The sequence below is a fragment of the Stylophora pistillata genome, chromosome 6 (genome assembly GCF_964205215.1).
Source record: "Stylophora pistillata chromosome 6, jaStyPist1.2, whole genome shotgun sequence".
NCBI classification, from domain to species: domain Eukaryota; kingdom Metazoa; phylum Cnidaria; class Anthozoa; order Scleractinia; family Pocilloporidae; genus Stylophora; species Stylophora pistillata.
Genome location: NC_142524.1, coordinates 35,219,433 through 35,242,476, shown reverse-complemented (window position 1 = coordinate 35,242,476; position 23,044 = coordinate 35,219,433). Strand labels below are relative to the sequence as shown.

At 38.7% G+C, this 23,044-nt stretch overlaps 1 protein-coding gene across 4 annotated transcripts; it reads left to right on the top strand.

Annotated features, from left to right (window-relative positions):
- Positions 1-1,000: 1,000 nt before the first annotated feature.
- LOC111319649 (sodium channel protein 1 brain) lies at positions 1,001-22,934 on the top strand. 4 transcript variants are annotated; one of them, XM_088724577.1, is made up of 24 exons: positions 1,105-1,161; positions 1,290-1,535; positions 7,421-7,548; positions 8,225-8,305; positions 8,447-8,575; positions 8,977-9,071; positions 9,367-9,561; positions 9,991-10,051; positions 10,267-10,411; positions 11,085-11,219; positions 11,800-12,306; positions 12,391-12,579; positions 13,042-13,383; positions 13,745-13,943; positions 14,420-14,709; positions 15,518-15,691; positions 16,249-16,359; positions 16,749-17,012; positions 17,176-17,229; positions 17,873-18,010; positions 19,596-19,709; positions 20,331-20,470; positions 20,765-20,895; positions 21,530-22,934. In XM_088724577.1, the coding sequence occupies exons 2-24, from the start codon at positions 1,461-1,463 to the stop codon at positions 22,798-22,800; spliced, it is 4,968 nt and encodes a 1,655-aa protein (XP_088580703.1). In that variant the 5' UTR covers positions 1,105-1,161; positions 1,290-1,460; the 3' UTR covers positions 22,801-22,934. The 4 variants fall into 4 exon arrangements, with proteins under 4 accessions (XP_088580705.1, XP_088580702.1, XP_088580703.1 ...); XM_088724579.1 differs by having other exon boundaries at positions 1,001-1,535; positions 21,686-22,934; XM_088724576.1 differs by having other exon boundaries at positions 1,005-1,535.
- The last annotated feature ends 110 nt before the right edge of the window (positions 22,935-23,044 follow it).

Genomic DNA, 23,044 nt, shown 5'->3' with positions numbered 1-23,044 from the left:
TGGAAATGTGAAATCGGAGGCTGGTGGAAAGCCTGTTTATCGCGACAAGGTTTCGTCTCAGCTTCACTACCAAGTAGCACAATATAGTTTAGAACATATTTGACACCTTCCGTTCGTTCAATGCAGTACTCCTAACAAGAAAAAATCTTGCCAATGTTGTATGAAAAATTTACCATAACGTGATCTCGAAAGGTCTAAAAGACTAACAAGTACACTAATAGGTCCTCGTGGTCCGCTTTGTCGAAAAATATTGGCTCACATTTATAACAATACAATCCCTCCGACGAAATTTTGTAGTTCCCTCTGTATCAACGCGGTATAGAAACAAAAGGTAAAAAATACTAACGTTTTTCTTTATTTTGACGGCTTTTATGTTCCAAAATCGAACAGACACACAAAATTAAAATTGTTTAGACAAGCATATTTGTATGGCTCAGATTGCATTCTGGCCTAGCAACCGCTGAACGATTTGTTCCAGATTCCGTATTCTTAATTTCGCCGCGAACACGTTTACTCTGCCACGGTTATTATTGCTTGCCAATAGCTTGCACTAGAAGTGTTTCTTAATTTGCTCTCGCTCAATCCCAAACTTTCATTTAAACTTGTTTGAAACTGTGTTTCTCTGTCTAAAACAAAGAAAACAATTTTTTTTGTTATCAGTCGCGTGTCTGTCAATTTCAAAAGCAACAACTTATCAAAGAGAACGTATATTCAGTTTATTGATAATGAAATACTTACACGTATATACATACAAATGTACAAACTTCATTGCATAACTCCGCCTTGGGAGTTCTTCCAACATACATTGAAAAAGTCGAAGAAAAAAAGGTTTAAACTGTTTAAAGAAAATTCAAATGACACTAACTATAAAAACTATGTAAATGACAAACACGACATTATATTTTATAAAATAAAAATTATTCGAAAGTTAAAGTTATCCATGTCTCTAGTACTCTTTGGTAAGTTATTGCATATCTTAGGCACAGTCGTAACCTCGCACGTTTTTGTCGAGTGTATTACAAAAAGGCGCTCGACACAAAAAGCGCGCCGTTTAACTGAGAGCTCAGCGGTATGGGTGTGCTGCGTGTTTCCCCTTACCCAGGTGTTCAGTTCGTTAAGCGAAGTGCGATAGAAGAAGAGGAATGAAACTCGTAACTTGAAGTAGGCTATAGTGTGTTTAAAATTGAGGCATTTAACTGAACGCAAACATGAAAAGAAGCTTTAGGTAGATAATCATATGCTAAAACTGTCTCCGATTCAGAATTAAAAAAAGATTTCTGCTTTCGCAGCAACAGAACGGTAACGTCACAAAACTGCAGCAACACACCGCAGGAGCCGCCAGACTGTCACAAGCTAGTGTAATAAGCTATGCAAGCCAGTTCAGCCGGGTGGCACGGCGAAGCAGCGCGGACACGAGCAGTGATGATGGAAAACCTGTCACAGATTTCTTTAGGAATATAATGCAGAAGCTGTGTCCCGAGCGGCCCAGATATTTCAACCGACCGCTGGCAGACAAGCATGACAGTAATGATGAGGTGAGTTGATTTAAAGAAACTAAATTTTACATTACATTTATGTAAAAATTTTGGAATGTTAAGGATTCTGAAATGACAATTTTGAACAAGTGATTGCCGGTGCGCTGGTATGCACGTCATTTTCCCCCAAGAACATTGAGTGAAATTATTCCTTACCATTAGCAGTTTAATAAACCTTGGTCTTCTTCATAATGATCGCTGAAGCGGGCTGTGTCTGATATATCTTGTTTACATCAAAGAAACTGATTGTTTTTCCTTCCACTGAAAAGTCGCTGCGATATCTTCGTAGCTAGCAAATCGGTAAAGTAACTTAGTAAAGTTAGTCTTAAGTCATTTCGGCCGAAAGGTGATATTTGTAAGGAGATCGGTAAATAATTTACTTTATTGATGTTCTACCACATTAATTACGGCCGGTTCAGGTCTTCAAGATGTTTTGAAAGTATTCGATGACTAATAATTCAAACCTTGTTTGCTGACTACTGTGAAGTAGTGTTACGTAATATACTAGCTAAAACATGTCATAGGCAGTAGTTTAATGCTCAACGCCACACAATTTGTATATCTATTACCTTTGTTTACATAACATGGTTTCGTCTTCAACGGCTGTCTATTGTGACTCCAAGCGGCTGTTTTCAAGCCTGTTTAAGGGAAAAACCTATCCTTAGTCGTACATGTTTTGAAAAACCAATTTACAGTAAATGGAAATTTTGTTAAAGTCGTCAATTTAGTTGCCAATAAATTGTGGAACCTTGGGGTATAATATAATCTTTTGATATTAACTTTTCCACCTTTTTGTCCGCTTTTGAACACACGTTGTGGATAATTTTAAGTACAGAGCTAAGCGCACGATAAGTCTTAAAAAATGGAAATTATTTTACAAACCCGTCAGCTCTTATTTGAAGAGAGTAAAATTTTGTCATAAAAGCGAACTGACTGCTCACCATAACGTAGCGACCGGTATAAAAAATTCTTAGAATTCTACAAAACTTGCCGACTTTCACTTAGGCATATCGTTGATCATTCATAATTTATCATTCAAGTGGATGAATTTTGTTAACGGTTTTCCTCACAAAAAGCGTTATTTTGATATTGTTTATCAGTTCAAGAGTTTAGTCTACGCGATGTACTATGCCAGTTTCTGGTAGAGTTTTGTTTCATTTTTGAGTTTTCTAACACTTCGTTGGTTCATTCACCCTAGGAATATTTTTTTCATTCTTGACCTGGGTCGAGTGGTTAGTCATGAAATTTTCACTCCCCCTGCAATGCGGTAAATGTAGGTACGAGTAAGGGGGAGGGGCTTAGGTCTCAAACGTTTCTTTACATTGTGGGCTCAAGAGTGAGATTTTTCCCTTGATAAGTAGAATCTTTTTACCTTTGCTTATTCCGAGGTTCTTCCGTGCACTTCTCTTTATTCATCTACGTTTTAATCGATTAAAATACAAAATATGTACCTGAAATATCGTGGTAAGATAGTCTTCCTAGCTGCTCTTCTCAATGAACGCGCTCACACGACTGAGGAGCATTCCTTTCTCATCGTAATTGCGATCGATTAAACAAACCAATCACACGGCAGCAAAGAATGAGTGACATGAGCCGAATGCGCTTCTGAGATAGTGTACCGATGATATCAGCCCGAATGAAACCCAAACAACTACAATACTTAGAACTCGGAAAACTCAAAATGGTTCGGTTGCTCGACATTTTTTACTCTAGTTTACGAAGGATTGCGCATATCTTCCACAGCAAGGCTAACATGAACAGCTTCTACAAGAAACTAAGGAAGTTGAAGACCACTCGATATTTACCTCATTTGTATCTGTGGTGAATACAAATACAGGAATGTAGCGTCAAAATAAGACGCGACCACAAAACACAAGGAAGTTCTCACAGTTCCATATACGTAACATCTCTTATCGGACCCCGAAAGCAAGCTAGCAAAGAGATCAAAATTTGGGGCTCATAATTTCTTGTATGCAAGGAATTCTTAGTTGAATATATATTATTGGAAGGGCGTAAATTACGGGCAAGCCTATAGCTATATCCCTAATAACCAAACTGAATATCATTTCAAGGTCTTTGGGAATAGTTGAATAATATTTACAAAGATTCATAATAAGTGGATTTGGAGAAAAATGGCAATGAAATCGGCGAAGACCTGACATGTGGCTCAAATGTGAGCAAAGGTTTTCATTGACATCCTCCCCTAACCTCACGCCAAACAAAGAAAGAACGGTTGCAAAGGACACCATCTCACGTACGTTTTGAGCTAGTTGAAACCTGGTGCTGTAGTTTGTGTGTCCCTTTATATAGCTAAAGACCTTTAAAATGTTATTTAATTTGGTTAAAATGGATGTAGCTATGAGCTTGCTCATGGAGCTTTATCAGGTCGTGCCTTGGGCAGGCGACTCGTATTAGTCAGAGGTGAACAAATAGTATGGGAGAGGATTAGCTTACACAGAACAGTTTTGATTGGAAGATCTGAACCTGACAAACTCCAATAAGCTGCGTTACAAACTATCAACTGGGGCGTTTGCTTTTAACTCTCGTTTACTTTTACTGCTGATACAGATTTTTTTTAGACCTAGACATTCTGAGTACACGTACAGTTAAAAGTGATTTGATAGCCTCAAATATGGTCGCCCTACGTTTATCTTAATCGATCTCAATAAAGCCGATAAAAACTTGGAATTTTTAAGCTTTTCCGTTTCCAGCTGAATCTGCAAGATTCACTCAGTAATATTGATGGATAGTTGTCTGAAATTCAAACTGAGAGCGACAATAACGAGAAATAAATAATACGCTAATTGCTAAGAGATGGAAAACAAACAAAAAAAAGTACATTTCCTTTCACCGTTTTTTATGATTTACGTCAGACTACGCAAGTTTCTGTTTCATTTTTATCCAATTCTTTTTGGGTTGTCAGTCTATTTTGCATTTTACAATCGCTTCAGGCAGGACTGCCCGTTCACGCCGCTTTATTCCTTTACGCCGTTCAGCCAAATGTAAGCTTCTCGGCTGTTATTTGCGAACATCTTAAATGTAACTACTGTAATTAAAACGGTTACTGCAGGGAGACAAAAACCACCAAACAGCCACCTCCTCGTCAAACAAAGCATGTTAGTGTTAATGCATTTTAATGCGAATAAAATTTTGTAGATCAGAAGTGATTTTCTTTCTCTTTGTTCAAAGTGCGAGGCTTACTGTGTTGCCATGACAACTCCATTGGCTGCCGCCGTTCATTCTCTGAAAGCTTTTCACGAAGACGTAATCGGTTGAGAAAAAAAACAATCTTTTGAAGGAAACCGCACGATAACAGGATTTCCTTAAAATTTTCTTTCAAGAGGGAGCATAAAAAGTGCCCGCAGCTTTTTACAGTCTTCTCTTCAACCGTAGATGTTCATTGATACGCCAATACTGGCATTGAAAAAAATCCGTTTTCTGCAACGTAGCTCTGTGGCTCGGCCTTAATTGGCTGCGTTGGGAATATTTAATTATTCAGGTTCACACACGCAAAACCTCAAACTTTTGTCTCCGTGTAAGCTATGAAATAACTGGACACCTGGTCAGCGAGATGAAACGTTTGATCTCTTTCGACGTTTTTAGTGTTTTTCTCTGAGTTTCTGATTCCGGAGATGAATTCATCCTCCGCGCACGTTATGAGCGCGTTTTATTAACTACACCATACATGGATGCTCTTAATGGAACCTGGGAAGACTTCCTTGATAAGTTTAACTCTTCCGAGGTAGGTCTAAAATTCGTTAAGACTAACTCTTGCGTTACCTTTCTGTGAACATAAATAATTCTTGATTGTAATAAAGATTCGGCAATGATATTTTCATTTTCGCACGTGGGTCTGGCCACCGTAGTAAGGTACCAGAATTTCAACAGGTTCAAACTTGAGTTTTTAGAGGCGAGTTCTCTCAAAGATTCCGTCGAATTTCGGATACTTGTACTATGAAATATACTTTTGCACCAAAATGCACCCTTTGCCATCGCTTACACTGCTTAAAATAGTAATTTCGAAATGATTATGTGGTATTCAGTTGTACAAATTATAACTAAATCCGCGATCAAAAAAACCTCTGTAGATCTTAATTGGCAAAGTATCATTTACGGAAGATCTTAAAATTCCCTGTTGAATGTACGTACAATAACAGCTACAAAACAATGCAGGCTGACGTTTTTACGAAAATCGTCTTGTTTATTGACCCATGTTAGCCGGTTACTCCAAAGAACAACGAATATTTTTTCTTGAATTATTTCTATTTATACCAACACTATCACTGCATAAAATTCCAACTCAAATATATTCCTTTTTAAAGCTCTAATTCCGACGTTGATTATTTACCTAAAAAATTACGAAATAAGATGTCACGCTGGTTTTCATTAAAATCATCAGACGGCTTAAGAGGGAAATAGTGCTTCCTTTAAGTATTGTTTCATATCGAAGAACGTTTTAGACTGTAAAACCCTTCAAGCGCTTTGCCATCTGTCAACGAGGTGTTTTAGATGCTTAAGAATCTATTGTTTTGCAGAAAAATTACTCTAATAACATAATATTTTTCCCAGTCACTTTGAGGTAATGCAAATTAGTGAAAAACTCTGTTGTTTACTGTTTCTTGAAGCAAGTCTTTCAGTACTTTAAGTACCCTAACCCTGACCTTACCCTAAGGAGGTGTTATTTAAATGCTGAGAAGCCAAAGTGTCGAGGGCTCAAGTTAACTTGACATTTTCCAACCAATCTAATGCCACCCACACTGACGATGTCGCCATTAGAATTGACAAAGATGTTGTCGACATGTTTGAAGAGCGCTCGTGCTTCTCATCGTAATTTTGAATACTAATCATTAGACACTTTCATATGTGCAATTTACTTTCATCTAATTTTCTCCCAAAAATCTCTCTTCAGAGTTTTGGTATCCATCCAAACATCGCCTTAAATCGTGTAATGATTTTGCGAAGCACCTGCCGAGACCTTTATAACTGTTTCAGCGAATTTAGCGAATGTCACTTGTTAAATAATGTAACGATATAGAGATAATTCCGCCTGTTGTCTACACTTCACTAATTGGAAAAAGGAATCTACAATGAGCGCTGGAGTATTCTCGTTCTTTGGCTCTGTGTGTGTGCGGCTTGCGGTTGTTTGTTTTAGAGACTTGATTAATAATATTATAACTACGTGCATATATGACATGTATGGCTCAGTTGATTTGGTGGTTAGGAAGCCGCATCGGTTCTGTATTTGCAGAATAATTTTTCATGTCAAAGTCCCATCGCTCATGAGATGGCCTTCAAATTTTCCGTGCTACGTCGAAGATTACGGCTCATTTTTAATGCAACGGTTTTTAAGGACAATGTTGACGCATTGTCTAGCTTAAAGGTGATAGAGGACAATCTTAGGATGTTATCTCGATTTTAAAACAGCTACGAGTGAATCTATAGCAACCACCAGAGGGGGGGGGGGGATACGAAACATATCTAGGAGCTAAAGACGGGTTAGTCAAGAAAAACAACATGTGCCGCTACCGGGTTCGCCGGTATCAAATTCAAATATATACCCTATATCTAGAAGAATACCCCCAGGTTGGCATTTATCGAACATTTATGTAAGTGACTTTTGCGAATTATTGAAAAGGTCGGGAGAAGATAAGAGATTGCATCTTTTTACAAAGTATACCCGAAAAACAGCTGAGTATCTGCTAGATGTCGACGAAATTCCTAACTTAGTTATTTGTATCTGATATGCTCGATCAAGTCTGGCTGCAGGCGAATTTTGAATTTAACGAATTGAAATTCCTTCTAGAGGTTTCACCCGTTTGCCCAACAATAAATAAAGTGTATTAAACCCAACAAATATGGATTGTTGTTAATCTTCTGTTTTTCAGACGTTTATCGTAATTACGAGTCGCTTTGGAAGACCGCATGTCCACAGACTTAACAAAGCCAAGTCCGTCTATATATTTGGTCAAAATCATCCTGTGAGGAAGTTTGCACTGTACATAACTACAAATCAGTATCCTTTTTTTTATTTAACCAACGCAAAAACTTTGAAGCCCAATTTGTGTCACACTGTTTAGTCCTCTCTTCATGCCTTTCGTCGCAAGGACGGTGCTTCTTATCGAACCTCAGGCTAAATTAATTAATGCATTTTGTTTATACGATACTCTTGTGATATGGTACTCGTAGGCACAAACCTCTTCAAGCTAAGAAGCAGGGGCGTAGCCAGGATTTTTCAAAGGGGGGGGGGGTCACAGAGGCTACTCACCATTTACACCGCTGCTCTCCCGCGTGTATCAGCGGGCTCAGTCGTATAATCGCGGCATGAAGGTCCATATTAACTAAACACAAGAGCCGTTGACGAAAATACTTTACAATAAAAAGAAATTTTAAAAAAGTGGGCTTTTCAACAATGGCTTTTTCAGCCAAGATATTGTCATGGTGTTTTCGCCACCTAAATATTGTAGGTTGTTTGCTCTAAGGAAGGCCTACCAAGGGGGGGTCACGGGCACCCCAGGACCCCCCCTGGCTACGCCCTTGAGAAGTAATCAGCAGATATACCTTTACTCCTGAAAGTATTTACATGTTGCATCAGAAGGAGCATATAATGATCCAGGTTATGTACTTTTAGTGTTGATGTCGGTTACCAAAGTCTAGTTGTTTCGCAGATCGATTTCCTTAATTCTTCTCAGATATTTTGAAACTTTTGTCCTTGTCACTATTTTAGTAAACTGTGTTTTTCTAGCACTGACTAATCCTCCAGAGGAGCCAGAGTAAGGGTTATTTTTCGTCAGTTTTCTTTGGGTATATTTGATCTCCTTGAGGTTCTTCTAGCGAAGATCGTTGTAATGATTTCTGTCGAGAGTTGTTTCATATTTTTTCATGTTGACGGCTCACCTCTTCTTTTTCACCAGATATGTTTTTGCAGCTATTTATACCATTGAAATGATTTTGAAAATAATTTCTAAAGGATTTGCGCTTCACAAATATGCCTACCTACGAGACCCTTGGAATTGGTTAGATTTTGTGGTAGTGATTTTAGGGTAAGTAGCTATAATTATATCGACATTAGCTCTGTTCATTATTATTTGTTGATAGGCGCAAAACAACGCAAAAAATGCAATTACCGGCACATCTGAACTGTTATTTCTAAGTTACCCACGATTGCTTTCCTTTTGATTTCCAACACTCCGTGATTCGTTTATAGCACATACCGGCTTGCACACCGGTATCAGATGCAGCAATACCTAGCCTGCTTGGGTTTAATTTCTGTTCTTCAAGCAGTTTACCTGGTATCAGTTGAGACACGAGTTACGTCTACAGTTGTTATGGTTCGTCGATGTTTTTCTTTGCTCTGGTGATACGAAACTTGACCAAACTTAGTCGAACAGTGCTCAAACAAATTAAATCAATGATGACTAATTGAGATCCTTTTTGTCTTTAGGTATATAACACTCGCACCTGGCGTGCTGGCGAATCTGTCAGGAATCAGGACGTTTCGCGTTTTTAGAGCCCTGCGAACAATTTCAGCCGTGAAAGGTACGGTGTGTATAATTTTTTTAGATGAAATAGGGTTGATGAAGGGAACTTTGCTATGATGGTGCAACTGCTTTTAAACACTGAGACGTTTCGAGCGCCCTATATCTCCATATAAAGTTGCTGTTATAAAAGGCATGGCTGAGGAACGAACCGAATAAGTTGTATACACTTGCATGAGAAGCTAGGTTTTTTTTATTTTTCAAGGAAGTTAAAGTAGTTACTAACAAAGGATTTGCTCAAATTTTCTAGGAGCTACCCTAGTATCCAACATTTCCGACTCTTTTCATATTTGCAGGGCTAAAAATGATGGTAAACACTCTCCTAGTTTCAATGAAGATGTTATGGGATGTACTTATTCTCACTATGTTCTTCATTTGCATTTATGCACTTGTCGGCATGCAAGTGTTTGTGGGTGTACTAAGAAATAAATGCGCGGAGCCTGTGCCAGATAATCTTCAAACCCCTTACCAGGAATACGCATCCAACCAAAGTGAGTACATCATGTAGTCGCAACTTAGTGTCGCACACAGGTTATAAAGGACTGAATTATTCACTCATTTTTATTGGTTATTCAGCTATATGAAACAAATCAAGAGAGTATCCTCTTTTGAACAAATAAACTCCATGTTGCCATACATCTGTTTACTAACTATAGATCGCAGAAGACGTCAAAACGTGATAAGAGCAGCTGAGTCACACTCAACTGCGCATGCGCCGCGGGTGCCACGCCTCACCACAGCTTGACTTCATCTGTAAGTTATTATGGAACAAACGCATTGCAACATAGAAATTTTCTGCACTAACAGAAGCTAGATTTTGTCTTATTTATCAAGACGGTTTGAATTGATCATCGGGCTCTCGTAAAAAATTCCTTTTCTATATAAAATCTTCTTGAAACATTTACATGTTGCATTTATAGATGTGTGGATAGTCAATCCTGATGGCCATCCTACCGTTTGCGGAAATATTTCTGGTGCGATGTAAGTGAATACACTCTTCATTTCATATTCTTAATACAAGCTGATCACTAGATCGAGTTTTTGGGGAATTGAAGGGTAATGCAAAGCAGTTACATAGCGTGCTAAATGATATGGAGCAACAACCTTAAAAATTGTCTTATCTCTCGTATAACATGAATAAAAGTATCGACTCCAAGAGACGAAAATTCTATTTCTTCGCTACTTTTCTCTGACAGGCACTGTACAGCCAATCAGAGTTGTCTCCCTGACGCAGGCGCAAATCCAAACTATGGATTCACCAGCTTTGATCACTTCGGCTGGGCCATTATGACGTCATTTCAACTTGTTACCTTGGACTTCTGGGAGAATGTGTACAATAATGTGAGTGATTTCAGCTTCTGAAATCTTTCTACAAACGATTGTGTGACGTATGATCCGAAAGAACCTTTGCATGAGAAATTTGGTCAACCTGATTGGCAGATAGAGTCAGAGAGTTATTGCGCTAAACAAACTCGGGGGCAAACAGACTGTTGGAAATAAGCCGGTCTTTCACAGTCAGTTGATCACTCAAGCTGATTGAAAGACAGTCAGACGATCAGACAGGCATTCAGACTATCAGCGTAATGAACGACACACTTTGAGAGTTAGGTTGTCATTGTGAGCAACAGAATGGTAGATAGAGAGGGTCTGTCAAACGGTCAGCCTGCTTAGAAGACAGTCAGAAATTCGGAGTGTTCCTGCGAAAGACAGTCAGGCTAGGAGATAGACCCTTACGTCCACTTTAAATTGCATTTTTATATTTGAAGTGTATGTAAACCTAACATTAATGCAAATAAGTAAGGATGAATAAAAATATAAATAAATAAATAATTAAAATAGGATAACTAAAGTAAAAGAAAGAAAATAACGATGGTAATAATAATGATAATCAGTTAATATCAATGAACTAAGGAAGCAGAATTTTTTTGCAAGTTACTGTCTTTCATTCTGCTGCATTTGTTTGGTTTGTTACACCGGAGACACAAGTGGTATTATATCTCTGTCTTTTCATCAGATTATATTCGCCATGGGTCCCTGGACTGTAATTTATTTCCTAAGCATTGTGTTGTTTGGTCGATTTTATCTCATCAATCTCGTCCTTGCCGTAGTAGCTGCATCTTATGAAAACGAAGTACAAAACTCTAAACAGGTAAGTTGTAAAATGTTCAGACGAAACAGTGAAATCTGGAGTTTTAGTGCAATTAACGAAAGCAGATTCATTTTACGGACCGCCAAACTTAAGTGCATAGTTGGACTTCAGATAAATCAGGAACCATCAGTGTTTGCCGCTTAGGATTATGCCTCAAACTTTCCTTCTTATAGGCGTTACTCAACTTATCAGAAAGTGGCTACGAGCTCTGTTAGAGAAAAATGTTGGATGCAATATTTGGGCGTAATTGCATTCGTGCTACTAGTCGTTCGGTTGACAAATCTTCGCTTGAATTTAAGCTCATTGGTGGAATTTTAACGCTTCTAGGTTATTTGCCTCTGGCTAATTTCAAAACACGAATCCATCTTATAAAAACCCGCAGGAGTTAGTTCCGTCATGCCGCAGTCCTCGATAAGACCATTACACGTTTGTCCAACATACTCCTTCAAAATCAATTATTTTAAATTTTGTGAGGAAACGGCAGAAAGCAGACGGAAAAAGTATAATCTTAATCGTTTGCTGCTGACCACAAACGTCGTCCTCACCATTCTTAAAAACAATCTGTTCTCCTATTTCTCAGGATAATGACAGCTTACGTTTCCAGCAGAAACAGCAAGGCTCTACTTTCTCATTGCGCAGCCGCAGAAGCATAATGAGTCTCGTGTACGGAGAACAAGATGTGGTCCTTAACGAATCAATTCAAAGAACCATGATCGATGTAGCAGCTTATGATAAAACTCGCAACTCATTGGCCTTGACGCAAGCGGAATCCGTTTCAGTGTTTCAAATAAACCAAAGCGCAAGAGAATCAAAGCAAACAAAAGCCACTGATCAAACTACAGAGAATAACAATTCCGGTGAGAATCGTATTAAACCTGTTAAAAAGTGCTGCTCTTGTTGCGGTGCTGGAGTCTTTCTGAAGTGTGGTTTCTGGAGACCGTTCAGGAAAGGCGTGAGGCGGATTGTGGAGCATAAAATGTTTGAGGCTGGTATTATCGTCATTATTCTGATCAACACGCTGTTTATGTCCCTACAATATCACGGAATGAATGAGGATCTGGCTTTGGCAGTCGATATTGTAAATTTGGTAAGTACGTAAGCAGTCCAACTTTAAAAGCGCCAACGTTCCTAAGAATTTAAGCGTTTACAGTGAGTCTTTCTTGCTTCGCAGGTGTGTACCTTCATTTTTTTGATGGAGATGATTCTGAAGTTGATCGCTCTCAAGCCAAGTGGATACATTAAAAGCCGGTGGAATATTTTTGATGGAGTTGTTGTTATAATTAGTCTCATAGACACGGTGTTGACATTGTCAAACCTCATCGACAATACTGGAACAAGTGTTCTAAGGTCCTTCAGATTAGTAAGTCTCTCAAGAACTTTAAATTTGTACAGTTCAAATATACATTTTGAACAGTTTCTCATGATTTCTCTGCTCTATTGACCCGCGGAACCACTTGATGTTGTCTTCTAGTCATGTGGGAAATTTCATCCCGGTTTGCGAACTGAGATTTCGCACCGATTATTTTCAGCTCGGTTAACGGGATGTAATAATTTGAGACCCAATTCAAAATCGATGTATGAACGCTTGACATGTTTGAAAAAGAGACTGTGAGGTTTTTGAACCAGGTCTAATTTTCGGGGTCAAATAAAGAGGAGCTCAGTCCGGGACCCAGCTTCGGTACATTTTCGCACTTAAAATAGAATCGCTAAGCGAACAGGATAACGTGTAGCTTCTTTGACCGTAACGCGGGCTTTCCTTAGGAAACTTAAACCTTCCTGAGATCAATAATACATGATATTGTTTTTATTTTGAACCCTCCAGGTCCGTATTCTAAAGCTTGCAAAATCCTGGAGTACCATGTCCAGTCTGTTAGCCACTATAGCTCACAGTCTGGGAGCGCTTGCCAATCTGTCGGTCATATTAGCCATCATCATTTATATCTTCGCTGTGGTGGGGATGCAGTTATTTGGTTCGTCTTACACAGCGGATAAATTCGATGGTGAAGTCCCGCGCTGGAGGTTTACAGATTTTTGGCATTCGTTTTTGCTGATATTTCGGATTATTTGTGGAGAGTGGATTGAGCCTCTGTGGGACTGCATGAGGGCTGCTGGACCGGCTCCTATCATACTCTTCATACCAGCATTTCTTTTAGGACACTTTATTGTGAGTACATGATACATTACATGGACATTTATCACTCACAAGCCTCCCTTTAGAATGAAAGAATTGAAATTTGTGGCTGATGTTGGTCGAGTAAACAGAACTAAAATACAAGAATCCGATTTTATGTGTTACCAGTGAAGTCCAAAAATTGCTTCTTCTACGGACAATTCTGAACACGTTAACCTTGCTGAAAACTTTGTAGTTGAACTTTCCAATGCGTTTCACTCTTTAATGATGAATCTATGAAAATCAGGAAAATCTATTTTGTTCTCATGTTCTAAAAGGTCATTTCAGTTTTTTTTGTTTCTTTAACTCTGAAAAACTACTTTTACTAGATCGATAACGCTGCATATCATTTCAGATTCTCAATCTTTTCTTGGCACTATTATTGAGTTCGTTTGATGGTCAAGCCTCCCTATCTTCCGCTCGAGGAAACAAAAAGAACCGAATCTTAGGTCGGCTGAAAAAAGTTGTGATTGCCTCCTCATTTATAAAAAGGATGAAATCCAAAGTGTGGCCGGCTAAGACCAAGGACACACAAAGAGATGAGGTGATAGAAAGTAAGTGAACATCAACAACCAAACTATAATGTTTCGCAAGAACTCGATTAAAGAAAAATATTTTGATTCTCTTTTTATTCAACGATCAAGCCTAAAATTTATCATCTTTCTTTTCTATTACTCCTAAGATGCTTTGAGAATTATTGATCTCATAAATATGCAGAGCGTTCATCACCTGTGAACGCTATCTATGGCCTTCTTCACCAACGAACTCTCTGTAGTCCAGTGGTAGAGCCTCCGAGCGCGAAATTCAAAGGTCTGAAGTGTTATTCATAGTTGAGAACTAGGATGGTACACTCCCCTGGCTATTACTTTTAACAATTTAACGAAGAAGGAGTTCATTGAGGTTGATAAAAAGCGCTGACGAATTCTGCATAAGTGTAAAGCTGTTTACCAACGAAGGTTTTATGCTTGGAACGTCAGCCTTTCTAAACTTGGTCTCAATTAATATTTATGTCAAATAATTGTCTTACTAGCCTGTAACGGCGGCCATGCAGAAGCAGTTAGTCCAGTATCGAAGAAAGCCTCTTGTGTTGCAAGCCCGAATGCTCCGCCACCTAGGAAATTGTGTTGTTGTTCGCTGAACATCAGGGAATACGAAGTTGACAGCTGTTTTCCGACGATACACAGCTGCTGCACGAGATTTGATGAGTCGACTTGTCATGTGATATGGATCTGGGTTCGTTACAAGGTGAAATGCTTTGTGGAACACAAGTACTTTGAATGGTTCATCGTATTTCTCATCGCAGCAAGCAGCATTGCACTGGTGAGTGAAATTTCTTTTATGCGAAAAAGAGCAACGCTTTTACTTCTCTCTCCAAAATAGCGATCAGATAATGCGAAAATATTGAATGATATAAAATTTTAAACAAGCAGTAGAATATATATAAACTCACAATTAGATTGGGAACATGCAAACAATATGTACGATATACTTCCTTGTGCGCATGGATGACTATGGATCACCGCTGGTAAAATTCAGTCAAGACAAGCGACGAAGGAATTTCACGGAACAAAAACGAGCGAGAAAAACCAATCCATTTTTTTTAAAAACAAAATTAACAAGTGTCTCTACCTTTTCATTCAAGGTTTTTAGCATAAAAAGGTAATTCCTTGAACCGACTGTTCGAAGACGAAAATTTAACTATAGAGTAGACATCTATATTTATACAGGATAGCCTCTTCAGTGTAGTAAACGCTGGTATCAGCGGGGGTTCTGTTAACCACCCATCCCACCCCAGGGGAGGACATCCATCACACAGTAATCTCGTGTGTGGGAAATTAACGTCTCTTGCCCCTAACCCTGCAGGAGACGGGACCTCTATTTATTCGTCCCTATCCGAGAAGACTAGAATATCTAACCATTTCTTGATGTTATAGAAAGGTAGCATATTCTTCTCAATTATTTTAAGACCCTGAGTGTTGGTCAGGCCGGGACTCGAATCCTCGACCTCCCGCACAACATTCCAGCGCTCTATCCATTGAGCTAACCGGGAGGCAGTCAAAGACAAACCTTACAGTTAATTAGGTATCAAAGTTTTTCAGTAATTGTCAATGAAAACTATTTTCTTCAGGCTTTTGAGGATGTGCACTTAGACAGCAGACCGACATTAAAGGAAAGCTTGAGGGTCCTTAACATCTTCTTCGCCGTTGTGTTTGTGCTTGAGTTTATCCTCAAACTCGTCGGTCTTGGCTTCACGAAATATTTCTCTAGCGCCTGGAACTGGCTTGATGTCGCGATTATCGTGGTCAGTAATTTACCTCAGACTAAAATCTGTTAAATCAGAGTGGTATAAAAGTATCGTGAATCTTTCCGTTTTTCATTCTGTTGCCGGAGAGGTAATAAGGTTTTAGTTTCATTCATTCACGCTCTCTCAAGCTCATCTCGGTAACTGTTGCCTTCAGTTAATTTTAAAAAAAGCTACTCCGTACGTTTCATAACACTTGTCTATACATATTTAAGTAAAACTGAAAAATGTCTTTTCACTGCAATAGTTTTTCAGCTTTCCCCTATGGGAACTCTTCGCTTTAAGAAAATAATATAAGCAAAGAAATGATCCCCGCAGTTAGTGTGCAATTTTAGCAATTGTTGAAACTCATTCCTCAACTTCGTCTAAGCTTTTTGATGATCAACAAATGGGAACAGTTTTAATTGATTCGTAGCAAGGCCAGAAAATGTCCTGCCCTTGTATGTTATTTTCATTTTATCCTCGCTCGTTCCTTGTATTTCAAACTTAAAAATAAATTAGAACGCTCTGAGAATGAATTGCCTTAATTGAACTTACCCGCTTAACTTTTCTTGAAGGTTTCTCTTATCGCCTTGTTTGGTAATGAGGAAGTTATGTCTATTCGGTCCTTGAGAACACTGAGAGCTCTGCGACCACTCAGGGCGATCTCAAGATTTGAAAGAATGAGGGTGGGTTATCTTTTGTTTGTACAATGTTTTCAATCAGACAAGTTCAAGAACGCTTTTTACAATAACACGTTCGCCTTTAATTATAGTTTTAACCTTGACAAAAAGTCGTTTTCAGAAGGAACCACTCATTATTTCCTAGGGAAGGTATTTCTCGTCGGTCGACAGATCTGGGATGCGTAAAGCAAACTTTCCTGATGCTCTAACTTGACCTTCTTGCTTACACTCTAATCCATACAACAGTACAACATCTCTAATTCAAGAAAAATGCTAATACATGAGCTCATTTCACTGCGCGTGTCGCAAAAATTAGAGAGAAACGGTTCCCATTTAGCTCACTCGCACGGTATTGTTAATGTAACAAGCGCGTATCATTATATTTCGCTCCTTAGGTGGTGATCAGCTCTCTGTTTCACGCCATACCCGGGATTGCCAACGTTCTTCTGGTGTGCTTGGTTTTCTGGCTAATATTCAGCATCATGGGGGTCAACCTTTTTGGCGGGAAATTCTACAAGTGTGTTGACGCGCGTGGCGTCAAATATGACGTCTCTGTCGTGCCAAATAAGACCGTATGCCTCCAAAGGGGAGACCGTTGGATCAACTCTAATGTCAACTTTGATAATTCTGGAAACGGATTCTTAGTCCTTCTCCAAGTAGTGAGTTGAATATTGTTTGTAAGGATTTATTTAGTTGTATTTCTATGCGTTTTTCGGGTTATTTCATTAACTGTGTGATGGTCTCGTTTAGGTCGCTGAGTCGGTTAAACACATCAAGTTAGAATTCTTTTAATAATTTTAATAATTTGTGTTATATTCTCAGGCTACTTTTGAAGGATGGATGGAAATAATGGAGGACGCTATTGATGCTACTAAAGTAAGAAACATCGACTCTGTATTTTTTCTGCTGGTTTACGTCAAAAAAATGAATAAGCCCACCATGTGTTTTTATTAAGTTATGATTGCATTCATTCAGGTTAAGAACAACATGTTGTTGGTAATCAGACTTCAACACAAAGGTTGTTATCATATCTGCATGCAAACCTTTTAAACTGACTGCTCCATTGACTTATATATTGTCTCCTTGTTTTACAAGATTTCTTTTTCATAGAAATGATGCATTCGCTTTTTTGACAAAACACGCGTTTCCTCCTGAAGGTATTAGTGCAGAAAACAGAAATGAGAACTGAAAAAAATTCTCAAGTAGGGGGCGTCCTTCTGACAAGCCCCTAAATTCTCCTAACCCTTTAATTACCATCAGTGACCAAGACAGAATTTCTCATTACAGCATCAATACAATATCCAGCAGACAACTGATGAGAATAAAGAAAAATATCAATTACGGGATTATTATTTGATTCATCACCAAATTCTCTGAACCAATATCGTTAGAATTGTATGACGGACGGTAAGGAGAATTACAGACGAGATCTGGGAGTGAAAGGGTTAAATTATTACTTGGAAATGTTCAGCAGCTGAATGGGAGATGTGGGAATTTGATCTATTTTCGTCGTTTTTAGGTAGATCAACAACCCGTGAGGGAAAACAACATGGCGGCCTACTTGTATTTTATCATTTTCATTATTTCTGGATCTTTTTTCATCTTAAATCTCTTCATCGGTGTTATTATTGACAACTTCAATCATCTCAAGCAGCAGGTTAGTAAACTTCGATTTCATCAGTATACAATCCCTACAACTGATAAAGTGAGAGTAAAGTCAAATAAGTTCATTGCAAGCTTCACTTTCATGATTTGTATATTATTAGACTATACATGTCATTTAGTCGAGTTGTAAAGATCCTAGATACTCAGAAAAAAATGTAACTGCAGTAATCGTAACCTGACAACACCACGATGATAAATACGATTTATGCCTTTTCTCCCTTATAAATTATATGCACAACCCCAAATATGCTGCCTTGCCTGAGCTATGTTTACTGGGCAAAATTATAACCAATCAACAATTGGAGTAAATGGCTATGGGCAAAATCCAATAGCCGCATTTATTTAAAATTACTGTTCAATCAAATCCTTGATACAAAGTTTGACCCAGTAAAGGTGAGGGCACTGAAAACGCCAAAGCATGTGACCGCACACATGCCGCCCACGATGATAAATACGATTTATTCGGTACGAATGATGTTGACGGTATGTGGGTTGAAACTTAAAACAATAAATGAATACGAAATTACAACAATTGATTTTATTTAGTAAAAGTGACAGGAAAGAAATACACTGAACGAACTGAACAAACTTGAAATGAGAATACTTACATTGTTAGGATTTCTACGAAACTGCTGGACGAATATAAACTGCCCAAAGGCGAAATAAGGATAAACTGGAGTAACTGCTCAAAGCGAACTACTGTGTGGCTAACGGAAGACTAAAACTCTAACTGAAACTGAGAAAGACTAAGTTATATATGCGAAAACGACCAGCTAACTTAAAGTGCAATTAACGCCGATATTATGAAAGAAACTAATGAACGAAAATACGTGACATAGAAACAACAGAAGCTAACTAACCAGCGAAAAAATACTAACGAACGACGAGAAACAGCGACAACACAAAGAGACACCCTAATGATTGATTGAATGAGAAAAACAAAAAAAACACAAAAATTCCGCATGCTAAGACCCTACAAAAAAGCCGCTTAATTCGGGTCTTGTAAAAAGATTTGATTTTTTCAGGCACTACCAACAATCCACAACAAAATTGTGTTTTGAATAGGACCCGCTTTGATGCGTCAAACAACACGAATGTTTTCACCAGGCTATAAGTTGTTTTATTACACGACTCGGGAAGTCAGAGGGCCAATAACTAAAATGAATCAATCAAAATGCTCTATTGCCGGTCCAATATTCTCTAAGTATTGGACCGGGCACTGTCCCGAATGGTCCCGAATGATACTGCACTTGTGTCCCTTTGAACCTCAGTCGTATAATAAATCTCTCATTAACCAAGCTTGCTCGGGACCATACTGGAAGAATATCGGCCCTCGGTCTTTTTTGTACGGACCTCGCTGCGCTCGGTCCGTACTGTCAAGACCTCGGGTCGATATTCTCCCAGTACGGCCCTCGCGCTTGGTTAATAAGATATATGGAATGACACCATCGGTCCCCGTTCAAGAAAACAAGCAGGGCACGAGAAAAAAAAAACACTAAAATATCGCAAGAGTTTTGGAAGTGACTCTAAATGCCAAGCTGTCCTTGTTCATGCATTCTCAATTTTGTTTTCCACAGATGGAAGTTTGTGGCTCCATGCATATCTTTCTGACACCAAACCAGAGAAGCTGGATGAATGCGATCAAGAACGCCGCAGCTATAAAACCAAAGAAGAAAGTTGAAAGGCCACAGGTAACGACAGAGAAGAGTTGGAACTTCTTCTATTTTGCGCAATACTTCAAATCTTACTCGTCTGTGTTAGTGTCGTAAAGGGTTCCGGCAAAAAATTAAAAGTTTCGTCCGCGTTCCATCTCGAACAGAGGCTCAGTTACGATTCGTTGAAATCTGGAAATTTGTCAGTTACATTTCTTGAGCCTCGTAGTGTCCAGTATTTTATAATTTTCTTCTAATTTTTTTAACTCTCCTTTTTGCTATGGTCACCTTTGTGACTGTCTCGAAAAATCAGTTTCTTGTTGCCAATACGTTCTTTGCACTTAAACCCCCACAACCTTTATCTACGCTTTGAGTACTATGCGCATTTCGTATAATTTGTGGATCGCACCTGCTTATAAAGGCAAAATTATAGGCGAGCTGACCTCCAAATTGAGGAATCTTGGGTGGAGACTTGGCTGGATTATTGCCGGTTGTGTTCCTGGGAAAAACACTTTACTCTCACAGTACTTTCCCTCCACCCATGGCCAGGAATATAAAAGGGTACCTAACGAGGGAAGGGGGGCAGGTAACTCGCGATGGCCTAGCATCCCATCCAGTGACGGGTACCACTGACTCCCAGCAACGATTATATTTCTGTAGAACCGCTATCAAGCGATGGTGTTTGACCTAGTGGAAAATCGTAAGTTTGAGATTTTCATCATCCTGGTGATCACAGTAAACATGATAGTGATGATGGTACACCATTATGGTCAGCCCCCAGAAGTCACACAGGTCCTCGATATCCTTTGTAAAAAATAATTCTTATTTATTCTATAACTTATGGATATTTTACGACAAGGAGAATGGAGGTTACACACTCTCAATGGAACATACTTATCGACCAGTTAGAGCGATAGAGATTTCTCACCCATTTTTCTCACGAGTCATTAGAAAATCTGGACAATTTTGCTTTCAGCAGAGAACTTGTCTTCTTACATGTCGGTAAGGAGAGGTAGAAGTTAATGAATCACAATTCTCAGCTATCAATACACGATATTTTCCTTAATAAGAGACCGCCATGCGCGTACATCACAGATGCTAAATATCATTTTCACCTGTATATTCATCATTGAGGCGCTGTTGCGAATCATTGCACTGCGATGGGGATACTTCCTGCAGCGCTGGAATGTATTTGACTTCGTCATTGTTTTACTCTCCATAGTAGGTGAGTACATTATTGGCTACCTTCAACTTTTTTAGCTTCAGTAGAACTGCCCCTTTTACAGAACTGAAAAGAACTGAAAGCAACAACCCTTATTGCTAACGGCGTGGCATTGGTTCTGGAAGACTACACGCCAAATTCCGGCTAAAATTGAAAACCCCCAAATTTTGAACTTCCCAAGAAATTCATATCAGCTATCACATATGCCCTCTGATGATACTAACTTTCATTTAACAAGGGTCTTGTCATTCCGAAAAAAATTTAATTTAAAAACGTTAACTACAAACTGCACAAATTTGAGTGAATGCAGGTATGTGCTTCTAACGAGATTTGCTCAACGCGGTCTTTAATATGAACAATTTCAGAACGTCACCTCTCCAATGATTTAAGTTGCATTCATCACAAAACCTTTGTGAATGGTATCCGAAAATCTTTTTCGCCATCAGAATCATTCTTCCTTCAAGAGAATGTAAACAGTTTATAATTTCTTGCTTTCTCATAATACTTTAGATTTTGTGAGCTGATTTGGAAAAAAAAAGACTTGTCCACGTCGGAGTGCGCAGATTTTTATATGTCCCACTTTCGACCCGGAGTGGTATTATCTAATATCGTTCTTTATTTTGTCTTTGCGATTCAGGTATAATCGTGGAGAGCTTGAATAAAACTGGGATCATTATAACACCCAATTTTTTGCGCGTAATTCGCGTATTCCGAGTTGGAAGACTTCTACGCTTCTTTGAGAAAGCCAAGGGAATTCAAAGATTAATGTTTTCATTGGTTGTTTCCTTGCCAGCTCTCTTCAATGTTGGTGCCATACTTCTTCTTATTGTGTTTATCTACGCCATAATTGGGATGTCATTCTTTGCGCATGTCAAGAAGACAGGAGTGTTAAATGAAGTGGTTAATTTTGAAACGTTTTTAAACTCGATGCTGTTGATTTTTCGCCTGATGACAGCAGCGGGCTGGAACGATGTTTTGGAGCCCTTGATGATTAAACCACCCGACTGTGATCCAAATTATAAAGGACTTTCGAATGGGAACTGCGGGAATGGTTGGATTGCTGTTTGCTATTTTTCCAGCTTTATCGTAATTATTTTCCTAGTTCTTATAAACATGTATGTGGCGGTGATATTGGAAAATTACAACAATGTCATGGAGCAGGAAAAGATTGGAATTACAGGAGAAGATGTAGACTTGTTTTATCAACATTGGAAGTTGTACGACCCCGATGGGACTCAGTATATTTATTACAAGGATCTTTCAGACTTTCTACACACCTTAGAGGGAAACCTGAAAATTAAGAAGCCAAACAAGGCCGCATGTGCGCTGTTAAACATACCGCTGTACGAGGACGACAAGATTTTCTGTCTTCACTTGTTGCAGGTTTTGGTGAAGAGAGTTGTAGCCGGATACGAAGATAGCAATTCTGAGGAGTTTAACATGGTTATGAAACGAACGGAGGAAAGGTTTAAAACGAATTTCCCCGCCGTTAGTGAGAACCGTCCAACCATAACAACAATGGACAAAAATCGACAGATTGTTGCTGCAAGGGTGATTACGCGCGGAATTAGAAGACACCGAGAGAGGAAACGGAGAGAAGCTTTCAGACAAAGTCTTGGTGAAGCAAGAAGTTCCATAGATATGGGAATGATCACGCACTTGGGGGAAACAAAAAGCCGTGTAGCCGACTTAGTTTTAACTGAGAAGAGACTAAGCGATTCTCTTCCAGATTTATGCAAAACTTCTCGCCAAGCAAGCAGAGAAAAATACACGGTGACTATAAACAGGGCGCCTTTATTGGACAGAGATCTTTTCAACAGAGATGTAGCGTTTAGTCAAGAATCACCCATCAGTGCTTCGCTCAAGAACAAAAAAGTATCGGAACAAACTAAAAATGATGAAACTTGAATACTGGCCACTCTGAAACCACTCTGAATTTGATAACTGTTTTTTTTAATTCAACTGCATTTGATTTTAATGTATCACGAGTTTTGTAATTAATTTTGAAAATTAAAGATGAAACTTTTTTTCAAGGAAAAGAATCCCATGGCATCACTTAACGTAGCGGCCTAACTTTCTTTTGTAATGCGTTCATTTTTTCTGTTCCAACGAAGTGCAATTAATTTGAATGAATATTTTTTAATTTTGTCGA

Coding starts and splice junctions, on each gene's coding strand:
- LOC111319649 (XM_088724576.1), top strand. CDS start 1,461: ATGCAGAAGCTGTGTCCCGAGCGGCCCAGATATTTCAACCGACCGCTG. Junction 13,944..14,419: donor AAGAGATGAGGTGATAGAAA/GTAAGTGAACAT, acceptor TTGTCTTACTAG/CCTGTAACGGCGGCCATGCA. Junction 20,896..21,529: donor TGTTTTACTCTCCATAGTAG/GTGAGTACATTA, acceptor TTTGCGATTCAG/GTATAATCGTGGAGAGCTTG.